Source organism: Coregonus clupeaformis, chromosome 19 (assembly GCF_020615455.1).
Source record: "Coregonus clupeaformis isolate EN_2021a chromosome 19, ASM2061545v1, whole genome shotgun sequence".
NCBI classification, from domain to species: domain Eukaryota; kingdom Metazoa; phylum Chordata; class Actinopteri; order Salmoniformes; family Salmonidae; genus Coregonus; species Coregonus clupeaformis.
This window is the reverse complement of record NC_059210.1, coordinates 47,331,412-47,356,003: the sequence shown is the minus strand read 5'-3', so window position 1 is coordinate 47,356,003 and position 24,592 is coordinate 47,331,412. Positions and strand designations below refer to the sequence as shown.

Genomic DNA, 24,592 nt, shown 5'->3' with positions numbered 1-24,592 from the left:
TGAAACTGTAGGCTCTAGCCTCAGCTGTGCTCCATTCTGCAGTAAAGGAATAAATAGGGTACTTCTGGTCAGTGAGTATTTGCTGTTATGGGCCTGGTAAGTGTGCGAGTGCACTGTGACACACATCTTACAAAAACCAAATCATTTCAAATAACAATTAGAGTTTTTCTGTGTAAGACCATTAGAAGATTGAGAGCAGAGTATCTGCTATTTGAATAAGGCTGGTGTCCAGACATGCACTGTTTCACTAACTAGCTATGGGATCTGCTTCTCTCAGCCCTCACCGTAACACCTTACTCCCCAGGTCAAGGAGGACAGGTGAGTCAGACTACTCAAAGGTATGTTTGTATGAAACAGGTTATGTTTGAGTGTTTAGTTGTGAAATGTAAGGTCTTGACACAAGTTATTTCCATAGCTAGTCTTACTATTTGTGCCCCTTCTCTGCCGTTTTGAGGCCCCTGATCATTGGCGTTCAACTCAACTCACTAACCGGGTTCTGATTGGTAAACCGGGCCATTCTACAGCCTGTCAGTAGTTAAACTGACAGGTGTGTCTAACACCAGTTTGCCCCCCTCCCCCCACAGTGTTTTAAGTATACCAGCCATCTTCTATAGACTCCCTATACAAGGTGTCACCCCACAGATAAGCAGGTCTTACACAGATAAACTTGTGCCTCTTTCACTACGGTCTAACTGAGCCCGCCCCCCCCCCTCCCCTTTTTTTTTTTCTCTCCTCCCCTCTCTCTATTTCTCTACTCTCTTCTCGCAGCTTCTGCTCACCCGGAGGCAGCGGTGGACCGGTCACTCTTCCTCCTCTTGGTTAGAGGAGAAGAGGGGCGTTTGGGGTGTGACACTCGGAGATGGAGACGAACACACAGAGAGACAGAGTTCTGAATGGTTGTATTTGATTTAAGGTACCCCTGAGTTCATGGCGCCTGAGATGTATGAGGAGAAGTACGACGAGTCAGTGGATGTGTATGCCTTTGGGATGTGCATGCTGGAGATGGCCACCTCAGAGTACCCATACTCCGAGTGCCAGAACGCTGCACAGATCTACCGCAGAGTCACCAGCGTAAGTCTCCCCTGCCTCAATCCCAATTCCCTGAAACCCTCTCCCTGTTGTCCTCGCTCTGCCACCCGCTCTCCTCCTCTTTCCAGTTCCCTCTTTACCTGCCCCTTCTCCTCCCTCCGTGCTTCCCCCGCCCTGCTGTTCTGTCCCTTTAGAGATGATCATTTATTTACCATTTGCATTATTGGCCTTTCTTTGCCACTCTCTCTCTTTTGTCTTTTTCTCACCACTCTTTGTCTTCGCTGCGAGCCCTCTTCCTCTCTCTGTCTCTCCATTACCTCTTTTCCCACCTCCCTCAATCCTGCAACCTACATTATTTTTCTCTTTCTATTGCACTTTTTCTCGTTCTTTCTCTTGTGTTGAGTGTGTCTGTCAGTTGAAGTGAGGAGTGTGGGATTGATTGGGGGGAGTGTCTGGACTGTCCTCTTATTCCCTTCTGGCTGATACTGTAACCGGGCCTGGGCTTGGATCCAAAGGAGGAACACGCGCACACACCTCAGCATAGATACTTGTCATGTGAATTTCTATCTCTAATTCAACCTAAGCTTGAATCATTACCAGAGGTTGTAAGGCTCTGGTTTTAATCATCAATGATTCAAGGTCCATAACCACGAAGAAGGATTTTTTGTATGTTTATTCATGGAGAGCTCTGGCGCCAAAGACACAAACATACGATTTTATACCTCCTGAACTTGACTCCTCCCACCTTTAGGTGACTTTTCTAAACAGTTTCCGCCTTCCCCTTCACCCTTGAATGTTTAGTACCGCCCCCTCTGTTAGTGGGTTGACACTACATGATAATTCTAACATTTATACTGTATTTGGGGTGAAATCCTGTAGTCATTATTCTTAAAATCCAAATTAATCTAACAATACTCCATGATTTATGGTTAAAAATGGGCCTTGAAGGTGAGCCTATTTTCTCACCAATCAGCGTTGCCATTCTAGTAATGTCTGCTGCCAGTTTCAGTGAGCACAGTTGATCATCAACTACATTGGGAGGTAGTAGGTACACCTTCTCGCATGTGCCTGTTCCTTCTATGAGCGCCACATGACACAGGTTACTTTTTACCTTAGCTAAACATTGTTAAACTCATGTTTAGCTAAACATTGTTAAACTCCCTTGATAAGTAACATGCATTCCAGGAATCAGTATATATACCAGACTTATTGCATTGAGGCCATCAGAAGTGTGCAACCTTATGACTGGTCCTCTGTAGCTCAGCTGGTAGAGCACGGCGCTTGTAACGCCAAGGTAGTGGGTTCGATCCCCGGGACCACCCATACACAAAAAAAAAAAAAAATGTATGCACGCATGACTGTAAGTCGCTTTGGATAAAAGCGTCTGCTAAATGGCATATTATTATTATTATTACTGTCTATCAGCGCTTCAGATATCATATATGACAGTCTGCTGCTGTCTCTATAGACCTATCATCACTCGACACGTCACTCATACATCCTCCGCTCCCTCCTCCATTTCTCCTTCACTCCTCTTTCACTGCATCACTCCTTCTCTTCTCCTTCCTCTCCCCTCATCAACCCTCTTTTCTGGAATCCATCCTCTCCCCAACTCCCAGCAACAACAGCACCAGCCCCTAGTCGTCAAAGTGTGGGAGTGTCAGCATAACTTTTGAGTTCACATGTAGACTTCTAGGTTAGTGGTCCTCAGCAGCACAGGCCCTGGGTATAGTGGGTTGCTGCTGAACCTTGCTCTGAGACGGGAATGCTGTAACTGGTGACTATGGAGCACGCCAGCTTGTAGTCTTAAAACCCGGAAATAAGTTACCTCTGGTTTGGTCAGCCATCCCTAAAGTCTGAGGTTAACACAGGCATAGGAGATCTTATACGGTTGGTCTATGAGATAATACCAGTCAGTTAACATGACCTTTATGAATTATGAAGCCTTTAAGTGGTTTGTGTTTTTTATTATTACATACATTCTTAAAAGTTCACAAAACGTGACGTTAGCTGATGAAGATTATCTCATAGAACGCAACGTATAAGATCTCCTAAGCCTGTGTTTACCACAGACCTTATTTTTGGTGTTTATCCAAAACCGCTTCAAAAAAGCCATTCATTTTCCTCATAGGCTTTGTCCAATGAACCATGACTGCGTTAGTGCCAACAAAAAGATGCCATTACTATTTTGCTCCATTCCCCCTCAACAACTTTGTTTTCCCACAAGGAAGACTCAAGTAGATCACATTCAATTACATGAGTTTAAACATATAGCATGCGCTGCAGCCCAATACAGTGTTATACACTGTTCTAATATGGTACTGCTATGAGGCGACAGTGCAACGCCACAGAAGGCGCAGATATAAATATATTACAGAGAACAGACATACTTCTCTGTCATGTAGAATATGTAATAATTTCATCTCTGTACAATACATTTCTATCTGCAACCTTGGGCCCTACTTAACGCAACCCTGTATAGAATCACGGAAAGAATGTTGACAATGTGTGGGTTGTGACTGGGAGGTCTGTGTGTCTTATAGGGGGTGAAGCCAGCCAGCTTCGACAAGGTGGCCATCCCCGAGGTGAAGGAGATCATCGAGGGATGTATCCGACAGAACAAGGACGAGAGGTCAACTCACATTCATATTTTGATAATTTAGCAGACACTCTTATCCAATGTGATTTGAGCTTCATAACCAGCTATTGAGACACAGATACAGGGAGAGTATTCATACTCAACCACCCAGGACCTTCTCAAAATGAGATCAGTTTCAAAGTGTGTTAAAGATGTCTGTATTGATTTGACTCATCCGCTCTCCCTCTTCTGTTCTCTCTCACCCCCCTCTCACTGTCTCCCAGGTACTCGATAAAGGACCTGCTGAACCATGCCTTCTTCCAGGAGGAGACGGGGGTGCGTGTGGAGCTGGCCGAGGAGGACGACGGGGAGATGGAGGCCATAAAGCTGTGGCTGAGGATAGAGGACGTCAAGAAGCTGAAGGGGAAGTACAAGGACAACGAGGCCATCGAGTTCTCCTTCGACCTCAGCAAGGACGTTCCTGAGGACGTGGCCCAGGAGATGGTGGGTGACAACACAATGTCCACTTCAGAGAGATATTGACTGTGTCCCAAATGGCACCCTATTCCCTATATAGTGCATTCATTTTGACCAGGACACAATCTTTATTCTTCCTGATTATTTAGGAATCCTTGATTTACAAACATCATCTAGACTAAATAATAATAAATGTGAGTCAAGTCCTAACACTGCCTGTTCTGTGTGTGTGTGTTTGTTTGTCAGGTGGAGTCTGGCTACGTGTGTGAAGGGGACCATAAGACAATGGCTAAGGCCATCAAGGACAGAGTTTCCCTCATCAGCAGGAAAAGAGAGCAGAGGCAACAGGTCTGTACCGGCTCAATGGAATCTTTGATTTGAATCCTGGATGAATGTAAAGTTTTATGGTATTGCAATCAAATGAATTAAACGAAGCTAAACTAGATGTGATTGGATTTAAGGTGAGAGAGGAGCAGGAGAAGAGGAGGCTGGAGGAGGAGCAGGGCCAACAACAACAACAGCAGCAACAACTACTACAGCAGCAGGGCCAACCTCAACCAGGGCTCCAGCCCAGCACAGAGGGCCCCCAACCAGCCCAGCCCGTCCCTCAGGCAGCCCCCTACATCCCCCCCACCCAGCAGCCAGCCCAGCCCATGGCACCCTACATCCCCCCCTCAGACAGCACAGCTGGGGCCACAGGGGGTTCCCTATATACCCCAGTGTACAGGGCAGCTCCCAGTCTCTGTCCCAGTATTGGCCCAGGTTCCAGTTCAGGTTTCAGTCCAGCCAGAGTCAGAGAGGCCAGAGGTGGACCAGTACCCACAGCAGACTGAGACCGGTCTGTACCTTCTGCCTTTTTGCTCTCAGGGCTCTGTATTATTGACCTACATTATAGTCTTAATCTAGTGTTTATAAACTATCAATTGACAAACCATCTCCCCATTCTCTACCCCTCCCTATTTCAGCCAATCAAATGACAGATAGTGCTCAGGGTTCCTCCGTCCTTCATGAGACGCACCCGGTTCAGCCGGTGATGTCATACAGCTCTCTTCCCAGTCAGCAGCTTCAGCCAGAGGCCCCCTCTCCTGTCCAAACAGACCAATCGCGTCAGCCACAGCAGACCATGGTGAGTCATTATCGTGGCACACGCAATGCATTTAATGTTCTCACAGTAAAAGTACCCAACTCTTGTCTCTGCATGTATCATAGAGAAAGTCCGATGTAGTTTCTATCTCATTCTCTCTCCTCCTCCGTCTGTCCTGTTTGTCAGGTGGTTCCTGCTGCCCAGCATGCCATTGTTGTCCCTGGGGCTCCAAGCTCCCAGCCTGCCCCTGGGGCTCCACAACAGGTACACGTCTCCATCACAATACAACTTCACCACCACAACACTGCTGTTCCTCAGCTGATCACACCTAGTTCATAGATCAAAACACTGAATAGATCTAGATCAGAGGTTTCTCTGGGCTCTTACCAAAAGGCCAAATGGGCATGTTGTTGAAAACATTGGTGGACCCTCCCAGCTCTCTCTCTCTCTCCCTCTTTCTTTCGGTTTCTTTGTGCATTCCTTTTGGTTGTCAGTTGTTTTTCTTTCTTCCTATGCTTTTGTATCCCTCTCTCCTTATATTTTCCTATTTCCTTCCTCTGTTCTGTCTCTCTCCTCTCCCTCTTACCCTTTGTTGTATTTTGTTTCTTATTATAGTACGGAGGTTACTTCCACCCATCGCTCTCCCCTCAGGTAGATAAAAACCGTCCCTTGCAAACGCACACCTCTTCCCTCTACTCTCATACCCACAGCCTTTCTCTAAACATATACTGTTTATATGGTATCCCTATACTGTTTCTATGGTATCCCTATACTATTTCTATGCTGTCCTTCTGCTATTTGAGTAGTGTGTGTGTGTGTACTGTATAATCCATGCAGTAAAACCTATACTGAAGCTATATGAGACTGATTTATAGTATTGCTATGTGATGCAGTAGGTAAGTGCCTGGGGGAGTTGGATGAGAGCTAGTGTAAAACTGAGGTGGTTAGGCCTCTGGGTGAGGGATGGTGGGTTTGTTTGAAGAGCAGTGTGTTGGTGAATAGATAATGAAGAGAGAGTCTTGTCTCTCTTCTCTGCAGATATGGCTGTTCGATTTGTGCAGATCTCTTATCGCTGTCTCTCCCCCCACCCCCTGTAGTTGCCCCCCCAGCAGGTGGCGTTGCTCCCCTCCTCTCAGCCCATCCCTCCCCTGCACCTCCAGCAGCCACAGCCAGAGAGCAGCGATGCACCTCAGAGCTCAGCACTACCACCTCTCCAGCCTGGAGACCAGCAAATACAGGTGAGGCACTCACACCAACACATTGGTCAAGTGCACAACAACCCCAGCTTACGCTCATACTAACGCTAAAACACTCAGACAATCTACAAACAAGGACACAGAATGTATTCCATCTAGTAAATGTTTTATCACGCATGTACAGTCTCGTCATTCCTTTCTCTTTTCTATTCTTTCCCTCTTCTTTTTTTCTTCTTCTGCTTTTTGACTAACTGCTCTGTGTCGGCCTCTACTCTTTCATCCACTCTTTCTTTCATGCGTTCCTTTTGCATGCTGCTGCTTTTTCCTGCATGGCTGTCAGTCATGGGCCAATGAACCAAGCCCTCCTATCCTGTCTCCTCCAATCAATGCAGAGTACCTCTACTTCCTCTATCAGGCCACAAACGTCTCTGTGCTGCAGGTACACACAGGCCAGGGGCAACGTGTGTGTGTGTGTGTGTGTGTGTGATTAGTGTTAGTTGTTAGGCTTGACATGTGTTAGTAGTATAAGGAGCCTACAAACAGACGACACATGTCCTACGAGAAGTAAAACCTTGTACTTTCTGTTCACCCCGCTACCATCTAGAAGGCGGAGACAGTACAGGTGCATCAAAGCTGGGACCGAGAGACTGAGAAACAGCTTCTATCGCCAGGCCATCAGACTGTTAGACAGTCACCACTAGCTGACCTCCACCCAGTACCTTGCCCTGAACCTTAGAGACTGCTGCCCTATGTACATAGTCATTGAACACTGGTCACTTTTAATAATGTTTACATACTGTTTTACCCACTTCATATGTATATACTAGTGGTCAAGATCACTTTCTGAGTCAAAATGCAAGCCGATATCCACCGCTCAGATTTTCTTTAAACATTATTTCAAAAACGTAAACCCATGCAGCATAATGAGGTTTGTGCAGTAGGCGATAGGTCCAATACATTATCACTGCATATTGGCTATGCTTGAATTGCCCTGCCAAAATAAATTATATTTTAAACCATTTGGTATATGATCACACTGGTAATAGATCATTTGTTTTATTACAGCGGAGTGAGCGTAATAGCCCTATTGATGGCCTGCATCTGATGGTCAGTCTGAGGGGAGGGAGAGAGCAGCGGTGAGGCTGCCTCTCACCTGACTCACCGTTCATCTGCTCTCTCTCCCTCGGCTGAGAAAAGGGGACACAGTCTTTCAGCTGATGGTGAAACTCTAGTCGCACTGCATTGATTTCTGCCTCATGCACCAATTCATGTTGTTACTCCTATGACCAGAGAGTGAAATATTCCTCTATTAAAAGACACAAGCCGTTAATAATGCAAGCTTATCGGAACACTTTGCTATACTCATTCATTGCAGCTGCAGTTGCTGGTTGTAGCGTGAGTGGAAGTAGGGAGAACGCACATTTTATGGCTTATAAAGGTGTTGAACAAAGTTTTGAAATCTCACAGTATCAACTTTGCTGGGTGTTCAAGGTTTATTTACAGTCTATGGCTCGAGGAAACTGTGCAGACAGTGATCTGATTGGCCAGCGGTAGGCCTATAGGGGCCCTTGATTTGCTCTCTGGGCCTGCCGGCTAGGCAGAGTTCTATCTTCAGACAGGTGAAATGGGACAAAACACTTTGCCTTCCCGGCGCTAGGGCTGCTGAATCAAGTGCACCTACCGCCAACAGCGAAAATAAATACAAATAAATATAGGAGCGCAAGGCTTTATCATTGGGTTTTTTACAGAAATGTTTGGTGATCAACTAGGAATGTCTTGGAGATCGATCAGTCTATTGCGATGGACCGGTTGGTGACCACTGGTATAATACTATATTCCAGTAATGGCTAATCCTATATAACTACTGCTGTACACACCTTTTCTATTAATATACTGTCTTTACACATCATTATATGTATATACAGCTGTGGAAAAAATTAAGAGACCACTGGAAAATTATCAGTTTCTCTGGTTTTACTATTTAAAGGTATGTGTTTGGTTAAAAATTACATTTTTGTTTTATTCTATAAACTACTGACAACATTTCTCCCAAATTCCAAATAAAAATATTGTCATTTAGAGCATTTATTTGCAGAAAATGACAACTGGTCAAAATAACAAAAAAGATGCAGTGTTGTCAGACCTCAAATAATGCAAAGAAAATAAGTTCACGTTCATTTTTAAACAACACAATACTAATGTTTTAACTTAGGACGAGTTGAGAAATCAATATTTGGTGGAATAACCCTGATTTTCAATCACAGCTTTCATGCGTCTTGGCATGCTCTCCACCAGTCTTTCACATTGATGTTGGGTGACTTTATGCCACTCCTGGCGCAAAAATTCAAGCAGCTCGACTTTGTTTGATGGCTTGTGACATCCATCTTCCTCTTGATCACATTCCAGAAGTTTTCAATAGGGTTCAGGTCTGGAGATTGGGCTGGCCATGACAGGGTCTTGATCTGGTGGTCCTCCATCCACACCTTGATTGACCTGGCTGTGTGGCATGGTGCATTGTCCTACTGGAAAAACCAATCCTCAGAGTTGGGGAACAATGTCAGAGCAAAAGGTTTTCTTCCAGGACAACCTTGTACTTTTGCAAACCTCAGCCTGGCTCTTCTTTGCTTCTCATTGATGAACGGCTTTTTTCTAGCTTTGCACGACTTCAGCCCTGCCCCTAGGAGCCTGTTTCGAACCGTTCTCGCTGTGTACTTCACCTCAGCTGCCGTTTGCCATTCTTTTTGTAGGTCACTTGATGTCATCCTACGGTTGTTAAGTGACATTCAAATGAGTTGGCGGTCATCCCGGTCAGTGGAGTCGTTTTCGCCCTCTGCCTGTCTAGCTTTGTTGTCCCCAATGTCTGCTGCTTGACCTTGTTCTTATGAACCGCCATCTTTGAAATTTTAAGGATGGAAGCAACCTGACGCTCACTGTATCCCTCTGCCAGTAAAGCCAGAATTGAACCCTTCTTTTCCTCACTCCAAAACGTTCCTTTTCAACTCTTTTGGCATGGTCAATAGTTATTTTTTTTAATTAATATTACTTTTGAGGTACTATTAGAACAGTTTTTGCCATCCAGCTGGTCCTATTGCAAGAGTATAGTGATGACCACAGCAGTGGTTTTTATACTTTTCCTCGTTAAATGAGATTTGGTTCAGGTGATCACCTAATCAGTACCTAATTCAGTAGAATGAGGTGTGCCTGTGTTGGAATTCAACAGACACTGGAATCGAATGGCTGTCATACATGTAGAGATGCTGATTTAAGAAACATTTGCAGTGGTCTCTTAATTTTTTCCACAGCTGTGTGTATATATATAGTTGAAGTCTGAAGTTTACATACACCTTAGCCAGATACATTTAAACTCAGTTTTTCACAATTCCTGACATTTAATCCTAGTAAAGATTCCCTGTCTTAGGTCAGTTAGGATCACCACTTTATTTTAAGAATGTGAAATGTCAGAACAATAGTAGAGTGATTTATTTCAGCTTTCATCACATTCCCAGTGGGTCAGAAGTTGACATACACTCAATTACTATTTGGTAGCATTGCCTTTAAATTGTTTAACTTGGGTCAAACATTTCGGGTAGCCTTCCACAAGCTTCCCACAATAAGTTGGCTGAATTTTGGCCCATTCCTCCTGACAGAGCTGGTGTAACTGAGTCAGGTTTGTAGGCCTCCTTGCTCTAACACGCTTTTTCAGTTCTGCCCACACATTTTCTATAGGATTGAGGTCAGGGCATTGTGATGGCCATTCCAATACCTTGACTTTGTTGTGCTTAAGCCATTTTGCCACAACTTTGGAAGTATGCATGGGGTCATTGTCCATTTGGAAGACCCATTTGCAACCAAGCTTTAACTTCCTGTGATGCCTTGAGATTCAATATATCCACATGATGCCATCTATTTTGTGAAGTGCACCAGTCCTACCTGCAGCAAAGCACCCCCACAGCATGATGCTGCCACCCCCGTGCTTCACGGTTGGGATGGTGTTCTTCGGCTTGCAATCCTTGCCCTTTTTCCTCCAAACATAACGATGGTCATTATGGCCAAACAGTTATATTTTTGTTTCATCAGACCAGAGGACATTTCTCCAAAAAGTATTATCTTTGTCCCCATGTGCAGTTGCAAACCGTAGTCTGGCTTTTTTATGGCAGTTTTGGAGCAGTGGCTTCTTCCTTGCTGAGCGGCCTTTCAGGTTATGTCGAGATATAGGACTTGTTTTACTGTGGATATAGATACTTTTGTACATGTTTCCTCCAGCATCTTCACAAGGGCCTTTGCTGTTTTTCTGGAATTGATTTGCACTTTTCGCACCAAAGTACGTTCATCTCTAGGAAACTGAACGCGTCTCCTTCCTGAGCGGTATGACGGCTGCATGGTCCCATGTTGTTTATACTTGCGTACTATTGTTTGTACAGATGAACGTGGTACCTTCAGGCGTTTGGAAATTGCTCCCAAGGATGAACCAGACTTTTCTTTTTTCTGAGGTCTTGGCTGATTTCTTTTGATTTTCCCATGATGTCAAGCAAAGAGGCACTGAGTTTGAGGGTAGGCCTTGAAATACATCCACAGGTACACCTCCAATTGACTCAAATGATGTCAATTAGCCTATCAGAAGCTTCTAACGCCATGACATCATTTTCTGGAATATTCCAAGCTGTTTAAAGGCACAGTCAACTTAGTTTTTGTAAACTTCTGACCCACTGGAATTGTGATAGTGAATTATAAGTGAAGTAATCTGTCTGTAAACAATTGTTGGAAAAATGACTTGTGTAATGCACAAAGTAGATGTCCTAACCGACTTGCCCAAACTATAGTTTGTTAACAAGACATTTGTGGAGTGGTTGAAAAACGAGTTTTAATGACTCCAACCTAAGTGTATGTAAACTTCTGAGCACAGCTGATATATATATATATTTTTAAATCTGGATGATGTGTGTGTTGTGTTTTTCTAAATTTTTGTTAGGTATTACTGCACTGTTGGAGCTAGAAACACAAGCATTTCGCTGCACCTGCTATAACATCTGCAAATCTTTGCCAGCGAACAAACTTTGAGTTGATTTCATTGTGTTTGTGGTCAAAGCACTGCTAATACCTCGGTCAGATCACACACCCTTTAGTGCTTAAGGTGAAGCCAGATCCAGCCCTTGCTTTCATGCCTGACATGACATGGTTGTAAAGCTCCTTTAATGAACAGTGTGTGTGTGATGATGTTTCAGGCCTCTGTGAGTGTATCCCAGCCGGCGCCAGCAGAGCAGGCAGTAGGACCGACAACGCTGGTCCCTCAGTCTGTGGAGAGGTAAGGCATCACATCTCTCCACAACAGCCCTAGACCTAGCTTATACCAGATAGCCTTTTCTGTTACTCAATATGTTCTATTAAAAATGCATCTTAATATGAAACGGCCCTGTGTTCATTGTGATGTCCTCCTAGTAATTGCTAAATGTCTCTATCCCTCCTCTCTCTCCCTCTCCCCCCACCTCTCTCTCCATCTCCATCTCCCAGTTGTCTGTCGGACGCGGCGTCAGGTCTGAGTGACGGCTATGAAGGGGCGTCGGGTGGTAGACACGAGGGGCGCTCCATGATCAAGCGGCACCAGCGGCGCTCCGTACGCAGCCGCTCTCGTCATGAGAAGACCGCCAAGGCCAAGCTCAACGTCCTCAATGTAAGAGTCACATGGTCACTTTCACCTCAACTCACTGTCTGTATTCTCCCACATGGCAACTCTATCTCCTCGGCCCCTTTGTTGGCCAAATTTGTTGGCCTCTCATCCCCTCGCTGTGTCTACAGATGTCGAGTTGTACACTGAACACAAATATAAACGCAACATGTGAAGTGTTGGTTTCATGAACTGAAATAAAATATACCAGAAATGTTCCATACGCACAAAAAGCTTGTTTCTCTCAAATGTTGTGTGCAAATTTGTTTACACCCCTGTTAGTGAGCATTTCTCATTTGTAAAGATAATCCATCCACCTGACAGGTGTGGCATATTAAGAAGCTGATTAAACAGCATGATTATTACACAGGTGCACCTTGTGCTGGGGACAATGAAAGGCCACTCTAAAATGTGCAGTTTTGTCACACAACACAATGCCACAGATTACATTTACATTTGAATCATTTAGCAGATGCTCTTATCCAGAGCGACTTAGTGAGTGCATACAGTTTTTCATACTGCCCCCCCCCGGGAATCGAACCCACAACCCTGGCAGCGCCATGCTCTACCAACTGAGCTACTGGAGACCTACAGATGTCTCTAGTTTTGAGGGAGCGTGCCGTTGTCATGCTGACTGCAGGAATGCTCACCAGAGCGGTTGCCAGATAATTTAATGTTAATTTTAGAGAATTTGGCATTACGTCCAACCAGCCTCACAACCGCAGACCATGTGCATGGCGTTGTGTGGGCGAGCGGTGTGCTGATGTCAAATCAAATTTTATTTGCCACATGCGCCGAATACATCAGGTGTAGACCTTACAGTGAAATGCTTACTTACAAGCCCTTAACCAACAATGTGGTTTTAAGATGAGTAACTTACTTTTAAAAAATAGATAAGTAAAAAAAATAACAAATAATTAAAGAGCAGCAGTAAAATAAAATAACAGTAGGCCTTGAAATACATCTACAGGTACACCTCCAATTGACTCAAATTATGTCAATTAGCCTATCAGAAGCTTCTAAAGCCAAGACATCATTTTCTGGAACTTTCCAAGCTGTTTAAAGGCACAGTCAACTTAGTGTATGTAAACTTCTGACCCACTGGAATTGTGATACAGTGAATTATAAGTGAAATAATCTGTCTGTAAACAATTGTTGGAAAAATTACTTGTGTCATGCACAAAGTAGATGTCCTAACCGACTTGCCAAAACTATAGTTTGTTAACAAGAAATTTGTGGAGTGGTTGAAACACTTAGGTTGGAGTCATTAAAACCAGTTTATGTAAACTTCCGACTTCAACTGTAGGTAGGGGTAAAGTGTCAATGCAAATAGTCCGGGTAGCCATTTTATTAATTGTTCAGCAGGCTTATGGCTTGGGGTAGAAGCTGTTATGGAGCCTTTTGGTCCTAGACTTGGCGCTCCGGTACCTCTTGCCGTGCGGTAGCAGAGAGAACAGTCTATGACTTTGGTGGCTGGAAGCTGTTCAAGTGTATCTCAGTTGGTAGAGCATGGCTCTTGCAGTGCCAGGGTTGTGGGTTCGATTTAAAATGTATGCACTCACTACTGTAAGTCACTCTGGATAAGAGCGTCTGCTAAATGTCAAATGTGGCTGGAGTCTTTGACAATTTTTTGGGCCTATCTCTGACACCGCCTAGTATAGAGGTCCTGGATGGCAGGAAGCATGAACTTATCTCTGTGTCTGTTTCAGATCTCCAACATGGGAGACCGGGTGGCAGAGTGCCAGCTGGAGACCCACAACAGGAAGATGGTCACCTTTAAGTTTGACCTGGATGGAGATAACCCAGAGGAGATTGCACAGATCATGGTAGTGATAGCAAACTCAAAAGCACCGATCTGGATTGTATTGATCTCGATCAAATGTGTTTCCCCAAGGAGCTGTAGTCAAAAGTAAAGGAATTTGATATTTTATTTTGGTAGCTCTACAGGTCTATGTGGATTTAATGGGCATGATTTGTGGGTATTGTAGTTCAATATCTGTCCTTCTCTCAGGTGCAGAGTGAGTTTATCCTGGAGAGTGAACGCGAGTCGTTCATCGAGCAGGTCCGTGAGGTCATCGAAATGGCTGACGATAGAGAGGGCATGAAGGAAGGCTACGCTCAACCACCCTTCACTCAGGTAACATACTTCAACAGTACACAGCAACACTTCATCCTTCACCTCACTACCGTACCCACCCACTAACTCTTGGGCAGCCTTTAGTTGACATGGTGTTGTCCTTCTCTCTCCACAGATTGTGGTGGATGACCCCTCACAGCAGCCTGACATGCCCACTCATCTGCCTGGTAAACACGCACCTACACATCACGATCTCTACTGAAAGATGATTGTCTGAGCTCCACCTCCTCACCTCTAACCCATTGCCCCCCAGGTGTTCCTCCCAGCGTTGCAGCTCAGGTAGTTCACTCTGCAGGCCGGAGGTTCATCGTCAGCCCTGTCCCAGAGTCCCGTCTGAGGGAGCAGTTCTTCGGCCCTCCCTCTGCTAACACCTCGTTTGGGGATGAGCCCCCTCAAGGTGAGGGAAACTGGAATCTATGGGCCATTGAGTGCAACTAGAACTCATGTTCCAAACATGTGCCCCTCTTCCAACCTTGGAATATTTGAGAACTCTAAAACATGTTCCTTGATGCATATACCAACGTTAGTATGTTTGAAGTCATGATGATAACCTGTACACTTACAAGAAGTAATTTATGTAAGTGACTGTTCTCTCTGTGTTCCTCCCTTCAGTCCCAGTGAGTCTGGGTCTGTCCCTGTCTGCTCCCTCAGGCCGCCTCCAGCAGGACTTCACTGAGATGAGGCAGACGCATGGGGAGAGACGAGCCACCATGGACCACCCAGCCGAGCCAGACCCCAGCATAGTCCCCTCCTCCCTGCGCCCAGCCTCCCCTCTCTCCCACCCTCACCAAACCTTGGCTCCCCCAGAGGCTACAGCCCCCACCAACACCAGCTTCTCCACCCTGCCTCCTGTCTCTGGCATCCCCACTGAGTCCTCCACTTTTCCCCCCTCCACATGCCAAGTTGCCACCGGGAGGGTGTCTCCAACCCCAGTTCCAGCCCCTGCACCTGCTACCACTGATCCTACCCCACACCCCCAGCCTGGCTACCAAGCCGCCCCCTCTCAGCCTACCCCTGCCCCAATCACATCCCCTCCCCAGGCCACCCCGGCCTCTCTCCCCCCAGCTGCTGCCCCTCAGCTGGGCAGCAGCTCTGCCCCTTTCCCCCCTGTCTCTGGAGCTCCACCCAGTAACTCTGGGACTGTGACCAGCTCAGAGCAGAACCCTGCAGCTAATCTTGTTCCTATTCCGTCCTCTCAGCCTATCCCTGAGTCCATACCTGTCACTCAGCCCACCTCCTCCCAGTCTCAGCCTATCCCTGCCTCTGTCCCTGTGGCACAGCCTGCAATGGCCCCCACCCAACTTCCACCCTCTACCCTGCCCTCCCAACCGTCCCAGCCAGGGGACCCAGATGGTGGAGAGTCCCAGTCCAAGGTCCCTGGTATAGATGACATCCATGCCCTGGATAAGAAGCTGCGCTCCCTCTTTAAGGACACATCCTCCGCTGACACTGGCAACAATGAGACCACCTCTCCCCCGACAGGGACCATCTCCCCTCCCCCCGGGGCGGCCCTGGTGCCCCCCTCCAACCTGTCTCTCACTGCCGGGGGACAGGGAGCCCAGGGCCCCACCTCGACCCCAGGACAGGGCCTCACACCAGGGGGACATGCACAGACACCTCCAGCCAAGACTGGTCAAGCCACCAGTGCACAGGTACAATGGAGGAAACTCTATGATTGTCTAGTGACTGAGAAGATACAGTATTTGTACTAAATGCTTTTCCCCCTCGACTCTTTCCTCAGTTGTAACTTGAGTATGATTTTCTCCCACCATGATGATAATAATTACATCTTCCTGTGTGTGTGTCAGGTGTATCCTGATGGCTCCGAGCAGGCAGGCACCCCTACCTCCGAGCAACTGCCTCCATTCCCAGGACCAAACCAGGTTAGTCCTCTTGTCAGAACTTGTCCCGTTGTAAGTTGTGTAAAGTTGTGAGTTTTGTAGATGTGTGGAATAGGTGATTATTTACGATCGTTGTGATCTTTGAGTTGTGGTTGTTGTGTCATCTTATCTATATTAGTTGTTAGGTATGAGTCCTGATAGTTGTGTGAGTAGTGGTGAGTTATTTTGAGTGGTACTTTCTGAGTGAGTTGTTTTGGTATATTTGTTACTGACATGTCTCGTTTGTGTGTGTGTGTCCAATCCCAGCAGCCTGTGGGTAGTCTGGACAGCCAGCTGAGGAGAGCTCTGAGCCCAGAGACCATCTCAGGGAGCAGTGGGGCAGCCCCGCCCTCCACAAGGGTCGTTAAACTGGGACGCTTCCAGGTCTCCGTTGCAGCAGACAGTAGCGCCGGCAGCACTCCTGACCCCTCCAACATCGCCTCCTCTTCCTCTCTCACCCCTTCCTCATCCTCCTCTTCTTCCTCCTCTTCCTCTTCCTCCCTCTCCAGCCCGGAGAACACCCTCCACCGCTCCTCCTCCCTCCTCTCCAAAGGGGTCCGGAGAGGAGACTCCGTAGATGCGCTCTCTTCTGTCGCAACACAGCCCACCACCATCGGACGCTTCCTGGTGTCTACCAGTGCCAGCACTGGCCCCAGCCCTAACTCTGTCTCGAAGGTGGGCCGTTTCTCAGTGATGCCAGCCACAGCGAATCCCACGGCCCCTTCGGGGTCTAGCCCCTCCCATCAGAACGGCCCTTCCTCTTCGACCTCTGACCCCTGTAGCACCGCCCCCGGCGTGAACAGTGGTTCATTTAACCATTACATGACCAGCGACAACGAGGATGACTCGGGGCCTGAGGACGAGGCCTTCCAGAGGGAAGTCAGCTGCCTCCGAGAGAAGTATGTTACATCAAATCAATTTATTTGTCACGTGCCGAATACAACAGGTGTAGACCTTAAAGTGAAATGCTTACAAGCCCTTAACCAATTGATATGACGTGTTTTCACAGTGTTGTAGGAACAAGGTTAAATCCATTAGATAGGTCACTCTTGGTGCCACAAGGTCTGAATGCCAAGGATTCCAGTATGTCGAGGGAGCTTACTGGTGTTTATCTTAGAATGATTGATAGATGGAATATCCTGCCTGGGGTACAGGGTGATACCATCAGGGTGGGGAGTTCCCACTGATGGTTACCAGATGTTGTTGAAGAAATATGTAACAGGGAATATAAGAAGTAAGATATTTTCTGTGTCCATCATTCGGATAGTAAGATGCAACCCACGTACAGCTTGCTATGTTGAATCCGGTGCCGTATCTATTAAATACATTGTATCAACTCTCCATATAATTGTTTAAGTGTATTCTTGCATCCTGAATTACTTGATACCCGAGAAACTCATAACACCAACAATGCAGTTTTAAGAAAAATAAGTGTTAAGTAAAAAATTGATAAATAAAAAATTACAAATAATTAAAGAGCAGCAGTAAAATAACAGTAGCGAGGCTATATACAGGGGGTACCGGTACAGAGTCAATGTGCGGGGGCAAAGGTTAGTCGAGGTAATTGAGGTAATATGTACATGTGGGTAGAGTTAAAGTGACTATGCATAGATAATAAACAGAGTAGCAGCAGCGTAAAAAGAGGGGGTGGGGGGGACAATGCAAATAGTCCGGGTAGCCATTTGATGAGCTGTTCAGGAGTCTTATGGCTTGGGGGCAGAAGCTGTTAAGAAGTCTTTTGGACCTAGACTTGGCGCTCTGGTACTGCTTGCCGTGCGGTAGCAGAGAGAACAGTCTATGACTAGGGTGGCTGGAGTCTTTGGACATTTTTAGGGCCTTCCTCTGACACCGCCTGGTATAGAGGTCCTGGATGGCAGGAAGCTTGGCCCCAGTGATGTACTGGGCCGTACGCACTACCCTCTCTAGTGCCTTGCGGTCGGAGGCCGAGCAGTTGCCATACCAGGCGGTGATGCAACCAGTCAGGATGCTCTCAAAGGTGAAGCTGTATAACATTTTGAGGATCTGAGGACCCATGCCAAGTCTTTTCAGTCTCCTGAGGGGGAATAGGCTTTGTCGTGCCCTCTTCCCGACTGTCTTGGTGTGTTTGGACCATTATAGTTTGTTGGTGATGTGGACACCAAGGAACTTGAATCTCTCAACCTGCTCCACTACAGCCCCGTCGATGAGAATGGGGGCGTGCTCGGTCCTCCTTTTCCTGTAGTCTACAATCATCTCCTTTGTCTTGATCACGTTGAGGGAGAGGTTGTTATCCTGGCACCACACTGCCAGGTCTCTGACGACCTCCCTATAGGCTGTCTCATCGTTGTCTGTGATCAGGCCTACCACTGTTGTGTCGTCGGCAAACTTAATGATGGTGTTGGAGTCGTGCTTGGCCATGCAGTCATGGGTGAACAGGGAGTACAGGAGGGGACTGAGCACGCACCCCTGAGGGGCCTCCGTGTTGAGGATCAGCGTGGCAGATGTGTTGTTACCTACCCTTACCACATTGGGGCGACCCTTCAGGAAGTCCAGGATCCAGTTGCAGAGGGAGGTGTTTAGTCCCAGGATCCTTAGCTTAGTGATGAGCTTTGAGGGCACTATGGTGTTGAATGCTGAGCTGTAGTCAATGAATAGCATTCTCACGTAGGTGTTCCTCTTGTCCAGGTGGGAAATGGCAGTGTTGAGTGCAATATAGATTGCATCATCTGTGGATCTATTGGGGCGGTATGCACATTGGAGTGGGTCTAGGGTTTCTAGGATAATGGTGTTGATGTGAGCCATGACCAGCACTTCATGGCTACAGACGTGAGCGCTACGGGTCGGTAGTCATTTAGGCAGGTTACCTTAGTGTTCTTGGGCACAGGGACTATGGTGGTCTGCTTGAAACATGTTGGTATTACAGACTCAGTCAGGGACAGGTTGAAGATGTCAGTGAAGACACTTGCCAGCTGGTCAGCGCATAATATAATAATAAATATAATATATAATATAATATGCCATTTAGCAGACGCTTTTATCCAAAGCGACTTACAGTCATGCGTGCATACATTTTTGTGTATGGGTGGTCCCGGGGATCGAACCCACTACCTTGGCGTTACAAGCGCCGTGCTCTACCAGCTGAGCTACAGAGGACGCATGCTCGGAGTACACGTCCTGGTAATCCGTCTGGCCCTGTGGCCTTGTGAATGTTGACCTGTTGAAAGGTCTTACTCACATCGGCTACGGAGAGCGTGATCACACAGTCGTCCGGAACAGCTGATGTTCTCATGCATGCTTCAGTGTTGCTTGCCTCGAAGCGAGCATAGAAGTAATTTAGCTCGTCTGGTTGGCTCGTGTCATTGGGCAGCTCGCGGCTGTGCTTCCCTTTGTAGTCAGTAATAGTTTGCAAGCCTTGTCACATCCAACGAGTGTCGGAGCCGGTGTAGTACGATTCAATCATAGTCCTGTATTGACGCTTTGCCTGTTTGATGGTTCGTCGGAGAGCATAGCGGGATTTCTTACAAGCGTACCGGTTAGAGTCCCGCTTAACCAGTTTGTTTGCTGTTTTGGGCTCTATTTCCCTTATATTTTTAAATCTCAATGGGATCACTTGCATAAGTAAAGGATAAAAGGAGAGTGGTGACTGTTGTACTGTATTTCTTGTTACAACTAGGGATGTGATGGTCATGGAATTTTGGATGACTGCAATTGGCCAGCCAAATGACGAGGTCTCTGTAATAACCGTTAGAATAGCAAACAAATTAATGTTTGCGCCAACAACTTGCTTGTTTCAGCAAGGAGCAACAAAGTTTCATCACATTAAGAGTCCATGTTACAGCAGAAACAGACTCAAAGGCATGAATGCCCCCGGCCATCCCGTCTTCAGTCAGCTGTTCGTTGCCACAACAAACAAACAAAACGTTAACTGTTATGACGGTTATTTTATTTTCATGACACTTCATCCATAACCGTCAGTTACGCAGTAATTGTGCCAGCCCTAGTTACAACCCTGCCTCACACTCTGCCCTCCCCTTCTCCTCCCCTTCTCCTCCCCTTCTCCTCCCCTCCACAGACATATGATAGAGATCCAGACCCTCCACTCACGTCAGAAGGAGGAGATAGATGCTCTGTTCACCAGGCTGGGTAAACCACCTCCTTCAGCTGTCCTTTCCCCCGCTATGGCAGGGGGCCGACGCAGGCCCAAGACCAAGGCCAGCAAATCAGCCCGCAGCAGCGCCCAGGCCAGCCCAATGCACTCGGGTAACCAGCGTTATGATTGGTCTGTCTGTGCACTGCTGAATGGAAATGTACACGACTGCAAGCAACAACTAATTAGTCGATATTAAAGGGTAGAGGCTGCTAGATTAGAAAGTGTAAATGTAATGTGATCAGTTTCTCTCCTCTCAACTCTGGTTGATGTTGGTGTGTGTTTAGGAGCCCCAGTCACAGGCCAGAGCCCCCCAGCGTCCCCCCCTAAGCAGACCTCTCCCCCCACTGCAGGGGTCTCTGAGTCAGGCAGCCGGACTTCCACCATGGGTAAGCACAAAGAGCCGCTCTCCTATTGTCTATGCTCCTTCACTAAATGTTTTAGAAAGGCAAACCCAAGCAATATTCCTCAAACCAAGAGATGACTCTCCAGAAGAGAAGCCAAACTTGATTGAGAAATTAGTTGGCTTCCCAGGTTGAACTCGTCTCTGTGTTCCTTCCAGGAGTGAGTGGGACCAGTTCAGACAGTGGAGCGAACACCAGCCACTCCCAGCCGTCAGGCCCTAACACAGCCACGGCCCTAACACAGAGCCGAAAGGGCACGTTCACAGACGACCTGCACCAGCTCGTTGACAACTGGGCCCGAGACGCAATCAGCCTCTCCCAAGGCAAGAAAGGACCCAAGGGGACAGCCCAGGGACCCGGACATGACGTAAGGCCACACTACTCAGTCTAAAGACCAGTGCATCTCAATGTCAGTCTAATTCGTTGTTAGCTCCATTTTACATAATTTTACTTAATTACTTAATTGTGGTTTTGAACACCCTCTCCCTAACTACAGATCCCTCCACAAGCCAACATGAGCCGAAAGTTTTCTGCCCCCGGCCACCTCTGCCCCACCCTCCCCTCCACCACCTCTACCACCCTGGCAGGTGCCCACCTCCCCATCACCACTAACCCCTCCATCCCACTCTGCCAGCGTCAGGGCTCTCTGGGCCCCCCTCCCCAGGGGTTTGGTTACGGCCCAGCCCCCTACAGCGCCCCCCAGTGGGCAGGACCCTGTCAGGTGGGTCTCCTGGCCCCCACCCAGCCGCTGGCCCAGTACCAGCCCCAGGCCCCTTCCTCGGCCTCAGCCCCCCTTCAGCAGGCCTTCCACATGGGAGCCACCCAGAAACCTGTCAGCAACCCTGGAGGTCTCAACCTGAGGCCCACGTAGCCCAGCTTGCAGCCCTGGACCTGGGTTAGTCAGGCTGGGATGAGAGGGACTGAGGGCAGGGAGGAAGAGAGCCATAGGAGGACAACTACTATCTGACGTTTTGTTCTGTTTCGCTAATTGGTGAGGGGGAATAAAGAGGATGAAGTGAAAACGGAGGAGAGGAGACTGTGGTTCAGTCTTGTCAGACAGAGAGTGATGTCTGTCAGTTGGAGGGAGAGTGCAATACATACCCACAGCACACAATCACACCTTCACCCTTACCAGGGCCCAGTCTTTTCTGCCAATGGCTGTGGAATCGGGCTGTGATTGACATTTGGGTTTGTCCAATGAAAGCTATGGACCCAAGGGCACAACTGGCAACGGCCAAAGACGTCTGTTGAAAGCACCATTGTGATCTCATCATTCCCTTAAAGAGGAGGGTAGGGAGGGGGAACTCTTAATCACTTCTTGACTGTAATTGGCCTTAAGCTTAACTAGAACAGAGTTAGTAGATGGAGTGAAACCCTGCAAACACACATGCGCCTCCTAGCACTACTGTCATTGGCTGAGATTGAGGCGTTGAATGGTATGGGAAGCTTTCTTTCTGAGAAACTGATGAATTGTGGGGAACAAGTTTGTGAAAGGAAAGGAGAGAGCGATATGTAGAGAAGGCGAGAAGAGGTGGAATGAAAGAGAGTGAATGGAAGTCGGTTAGGTAGGGTTATAGTGGACAGTGTTTGTTTAGTGTTATTCATTTGATCGCCATACAGTAAGATGCAGTAATAGCAATGTGAGGAAAGGAGTGAGCCCCCTGTGTAAGAGTGGCCTTAAACCCCCAAACACATGTACACATTGTCTTTGTATATAGATATTTCTTGTCCTAAGTTATGGTTATATTTTACTTTATCGGTCCCTCTGAGCTGGTCTGATGTGATGTTATGCCTGACTAGGTGTGTTAGTTTCTTATGAGACCACCTAACGTTAGTGTGAGCTAAGTAACTGACCTGTCTGTAGATAGTTTATCAATACCTACTTCACCTGTCTTGTCCAGGTTTTGGATTAAGCCTGAAGTGACTGTATCCATGAGTGATTTGGGTTTACGCCTTAGCAACTGGTTAGGCTCAGTGGTTTGAGTCATTGGCTTCAGCTACTGTGATCATTTGGTTTTCGACCTTAGCTACTGTGTCAGTCAGTTGTCTCGCACCTCACCACCTGGTGTACTGTAGTCAGACTGATAAGCAAGGCTATGGTCCTCGGTACAGTTCTGTTAGAAAGGTATTACATTCATAGGGTTATCTAGCGAGTGAACGGTGCATGATGTTCACACACAGACCTCTAAGCAATGTCAACAAAAATGTCTCCAACCTTATTTCCAGTTGTCGTCATCTTTCAGAATCATGACAAATTGTCTAGGGTTCTCTTTCTGTGGTTAGTTTTATGTGTATATTTTAAATAAAAATACAAAATATGTTCTTTATCGACCTGTTCAGCGATCAGATTTTGATGTTTCACAGTGATTATTAAATGTTGTTAAACAACATGTAGTTAAATGAATATAAAAGAGCAATTGCAGGGTTATTAGTATTGTACTCTGTAACACAGGGGAGTAGTTATGTGCTTCTTCTGCTCTTATCATACACCACCCTGTAATTTCATCTTGTTTTTTATCTATACATACACGGTAAATGTTTCATATTAAATTATGCTTTCACATAATGCTCATCATCATAGAGTACTACGTGTCTTGCTGTAACCCACCCCCACATAGTACCAGTAAAAACGTACAGAACTCTTTAGTGCCTTGCATTCTCACTACTGAGAGAAATTCCACCATAATCACCTAGCCCTGCTGTTCTGATGGCTTAATGTCCAGTGACTGAAAGACCAGTTTACTACCAACCTGTGAGATCCATCAGAAATGTCATCAGACATTGGTAAATGTCTAATGTGTGGAGGTTGAGGAAGTTTAACATACCTAAACAAGTCAGTGTCAGAAGAGGCAGGTGACAGTCTTATTCCAACACAAGACTGACTAATTGAAAGCAGAGCACACTGGGTTGTATGAAGTCGAGTTATTTTCTGTCGTCACCAAAACAGCATGTGTTTGTGTGTATCCTATATTGGTTGTTGAAGGTAGATTTGGGTAAGATTTGTCCGTTAGTAGGTTCTCTGAATGAATGTAATCAGTACAGTATTGCATAGCAGCACTTATTTTAAGTGAAGGAGAACTAAACTGTTGTCTTGTTTTTTTTCCTCATTGGTACCATTCTCTTGCTTCTTTGTCACCTCACATGAATGGTGCCATTCCCCTCACTACAGTGTCCTTCACACCTACCCAGTCCTGGATTGAACAACTACTTTCACTTCTCTAGAGAATATTAAATTACTGCAATGCAGAATATGCTATGTTTAAAGTTTTATAGGAACTGAGGGGGAATGGAGATGTTTGCATGCTGAGGAGGGTTGTTACTGACTTTACAAAAAGTGTTTTCGATATTTGGAAAACCGAGATCCTGCTTTTTTTTCTTTTTTTTTGTTAATCTTTGCCTTCCTGTAAGTGAGTCCACACAAAGTGCCGATCTTTCAGTTATCAATATATCTGTGTTTCCTGAATTCTGCATGCTAACTGGTTTTAGCCCTTGGGCTTACTTACAACACAACCCACTGTACAGCACATGGTCACACAGAAGCTACTAGTCATCCTATTAACAGTAAATATGTTATTTATCCTCAAGTGGTTAAAATATTATCCCGGCAAAATACGGTCTCCTAAGGCTACTGACATATCACTAAGTTATTTAATGTTGTACCCTTGGATTCCTGTCCCTCTGGCTCTTCTTGTGACCAGTCTACTCTATGGTTTTGTGTATGTTTTTTCACATTGTACAAAATGTAAAAAAGATTAATAAAAATTGAACTGATCATTATGAGTGTCATCTTCTTGCAGCATGAATTGACATGTCCACCTAATCAAAGGATCAGATAATGAATCTAGTACTGAAAGCATAAGCTACAGCTAGCTAGCACTGCATAAAATGTGAGGAGTAGTTGACTCAGAGAAAGACAATAGTTTAACAGTTTTGAACAAATAAATTTCTTCCAAAAGAGGAGAAATGGAAAGATTCATTTTTTATTTTTTTTAAACTTTGTTTCACTTACTTAGCTAGCA

The 24,592-nt window shown here is 46.3% G+C and overlaps 1 protein-coding gene across 1 annotated transcript in view; it reads left to right on the top strand.

The window, feature by feature from the left end:
• LOC121531219 (serine/threonine-protein kinase WNK1-like) overlaps nucleotides 1-24,350 on the top strand; it is a 61,312-nt gene extending 36,962 nt beyond the window's left edge. The window contains exons 5-26 of the mRNA XM_045205099.1: nucleotides 914-1,071; nucleotides 3,573-3,661; nucleotides 3,892-4,111; nucleotides 4,331-4,432; nucleotides 4,546-4,915; nucleotides 5,050-5,210; nucleotides 5,355-5,432; nucleotides 5,784-5,819; nucleotides 6,266-6,406; nucleotides 11,587-11,666; nucleotides 11,873-12,032; nucleotides 13,736-13,852; nucleotides 14,038-14,163; nucleotides 14,279-14,330; nucleotides 14,417-14,560; nucleotides 14,776-15,815; nucleotides 15,972-16,046; nucleotides 16,311-16,942; nucleotides 20,095-20,282; nucleotides 20,457-20,558; nucleotides 20,732-20,940; nucleotides 21,070-24,350. Of these exons, the coding sequence (XP_045061034.1) occupies nucleotides 914-1,071; nucleotides 3,573-3,661; nucleotides 3,892-4,111; nucleotides 4,331-4,432; nucleotides 4,546-4,915; nucleotides 5,050-5,210; nucleotides 5,355-5,432; nucleotides 5,784-5,819; nucleotides 6,266-6,406; nucleotides 11,587-11,666; nucleotides 11,873-12,032; nucleotides 13,736-13,852; nucleotides 14,038-14,163; nucleotides 14,279-14,330; nucleotides 14,417-14,560; nucleotides 14,776-15,815; nucleotides 15,972-16,046; nucleotides 16,311-16,942; nucleotides 20,095-20,282; nucleotides 20,457-20,558; nucleotides 20,732-20,940; nucleotides 21,070-21,444 (4,655 nt within the window). The 3' untranslated portion in view covers nucleotides 21,445-24,350. The remainder of the gene's footprint in view (nucleotides 1-913; nucleotides 1,072-3,572; nucleotides 3,662-3,891; nucleotides 4,112-4,330; nucleotides 4,433-4,545; nucleotides 4,916-5,049; nucleotides 5,211-5,354; nucleotides 5,433-5,783; nucleotides 5,820-6,265; nucleotides 6,407-11,586; nucleotides 11,667-11,872; nucleotides 12,033-13,735; nucleotides 13,853-14,037; nucleotides 14,164-14,278; nucleotides 14,331-14,416; nucleotides 14,561-14,775; nucleotides 15,816-15,971; nucleotides 16,047-16,310; nucleotides 16,943-20,094; nucleotides 20,283-20,456; nucleotides 20,559-20,731; nucleotides 20,941-21,069) is intronic.
• Nucleotides 24,351-24,592: the final 242 nt, after the last annotated feature.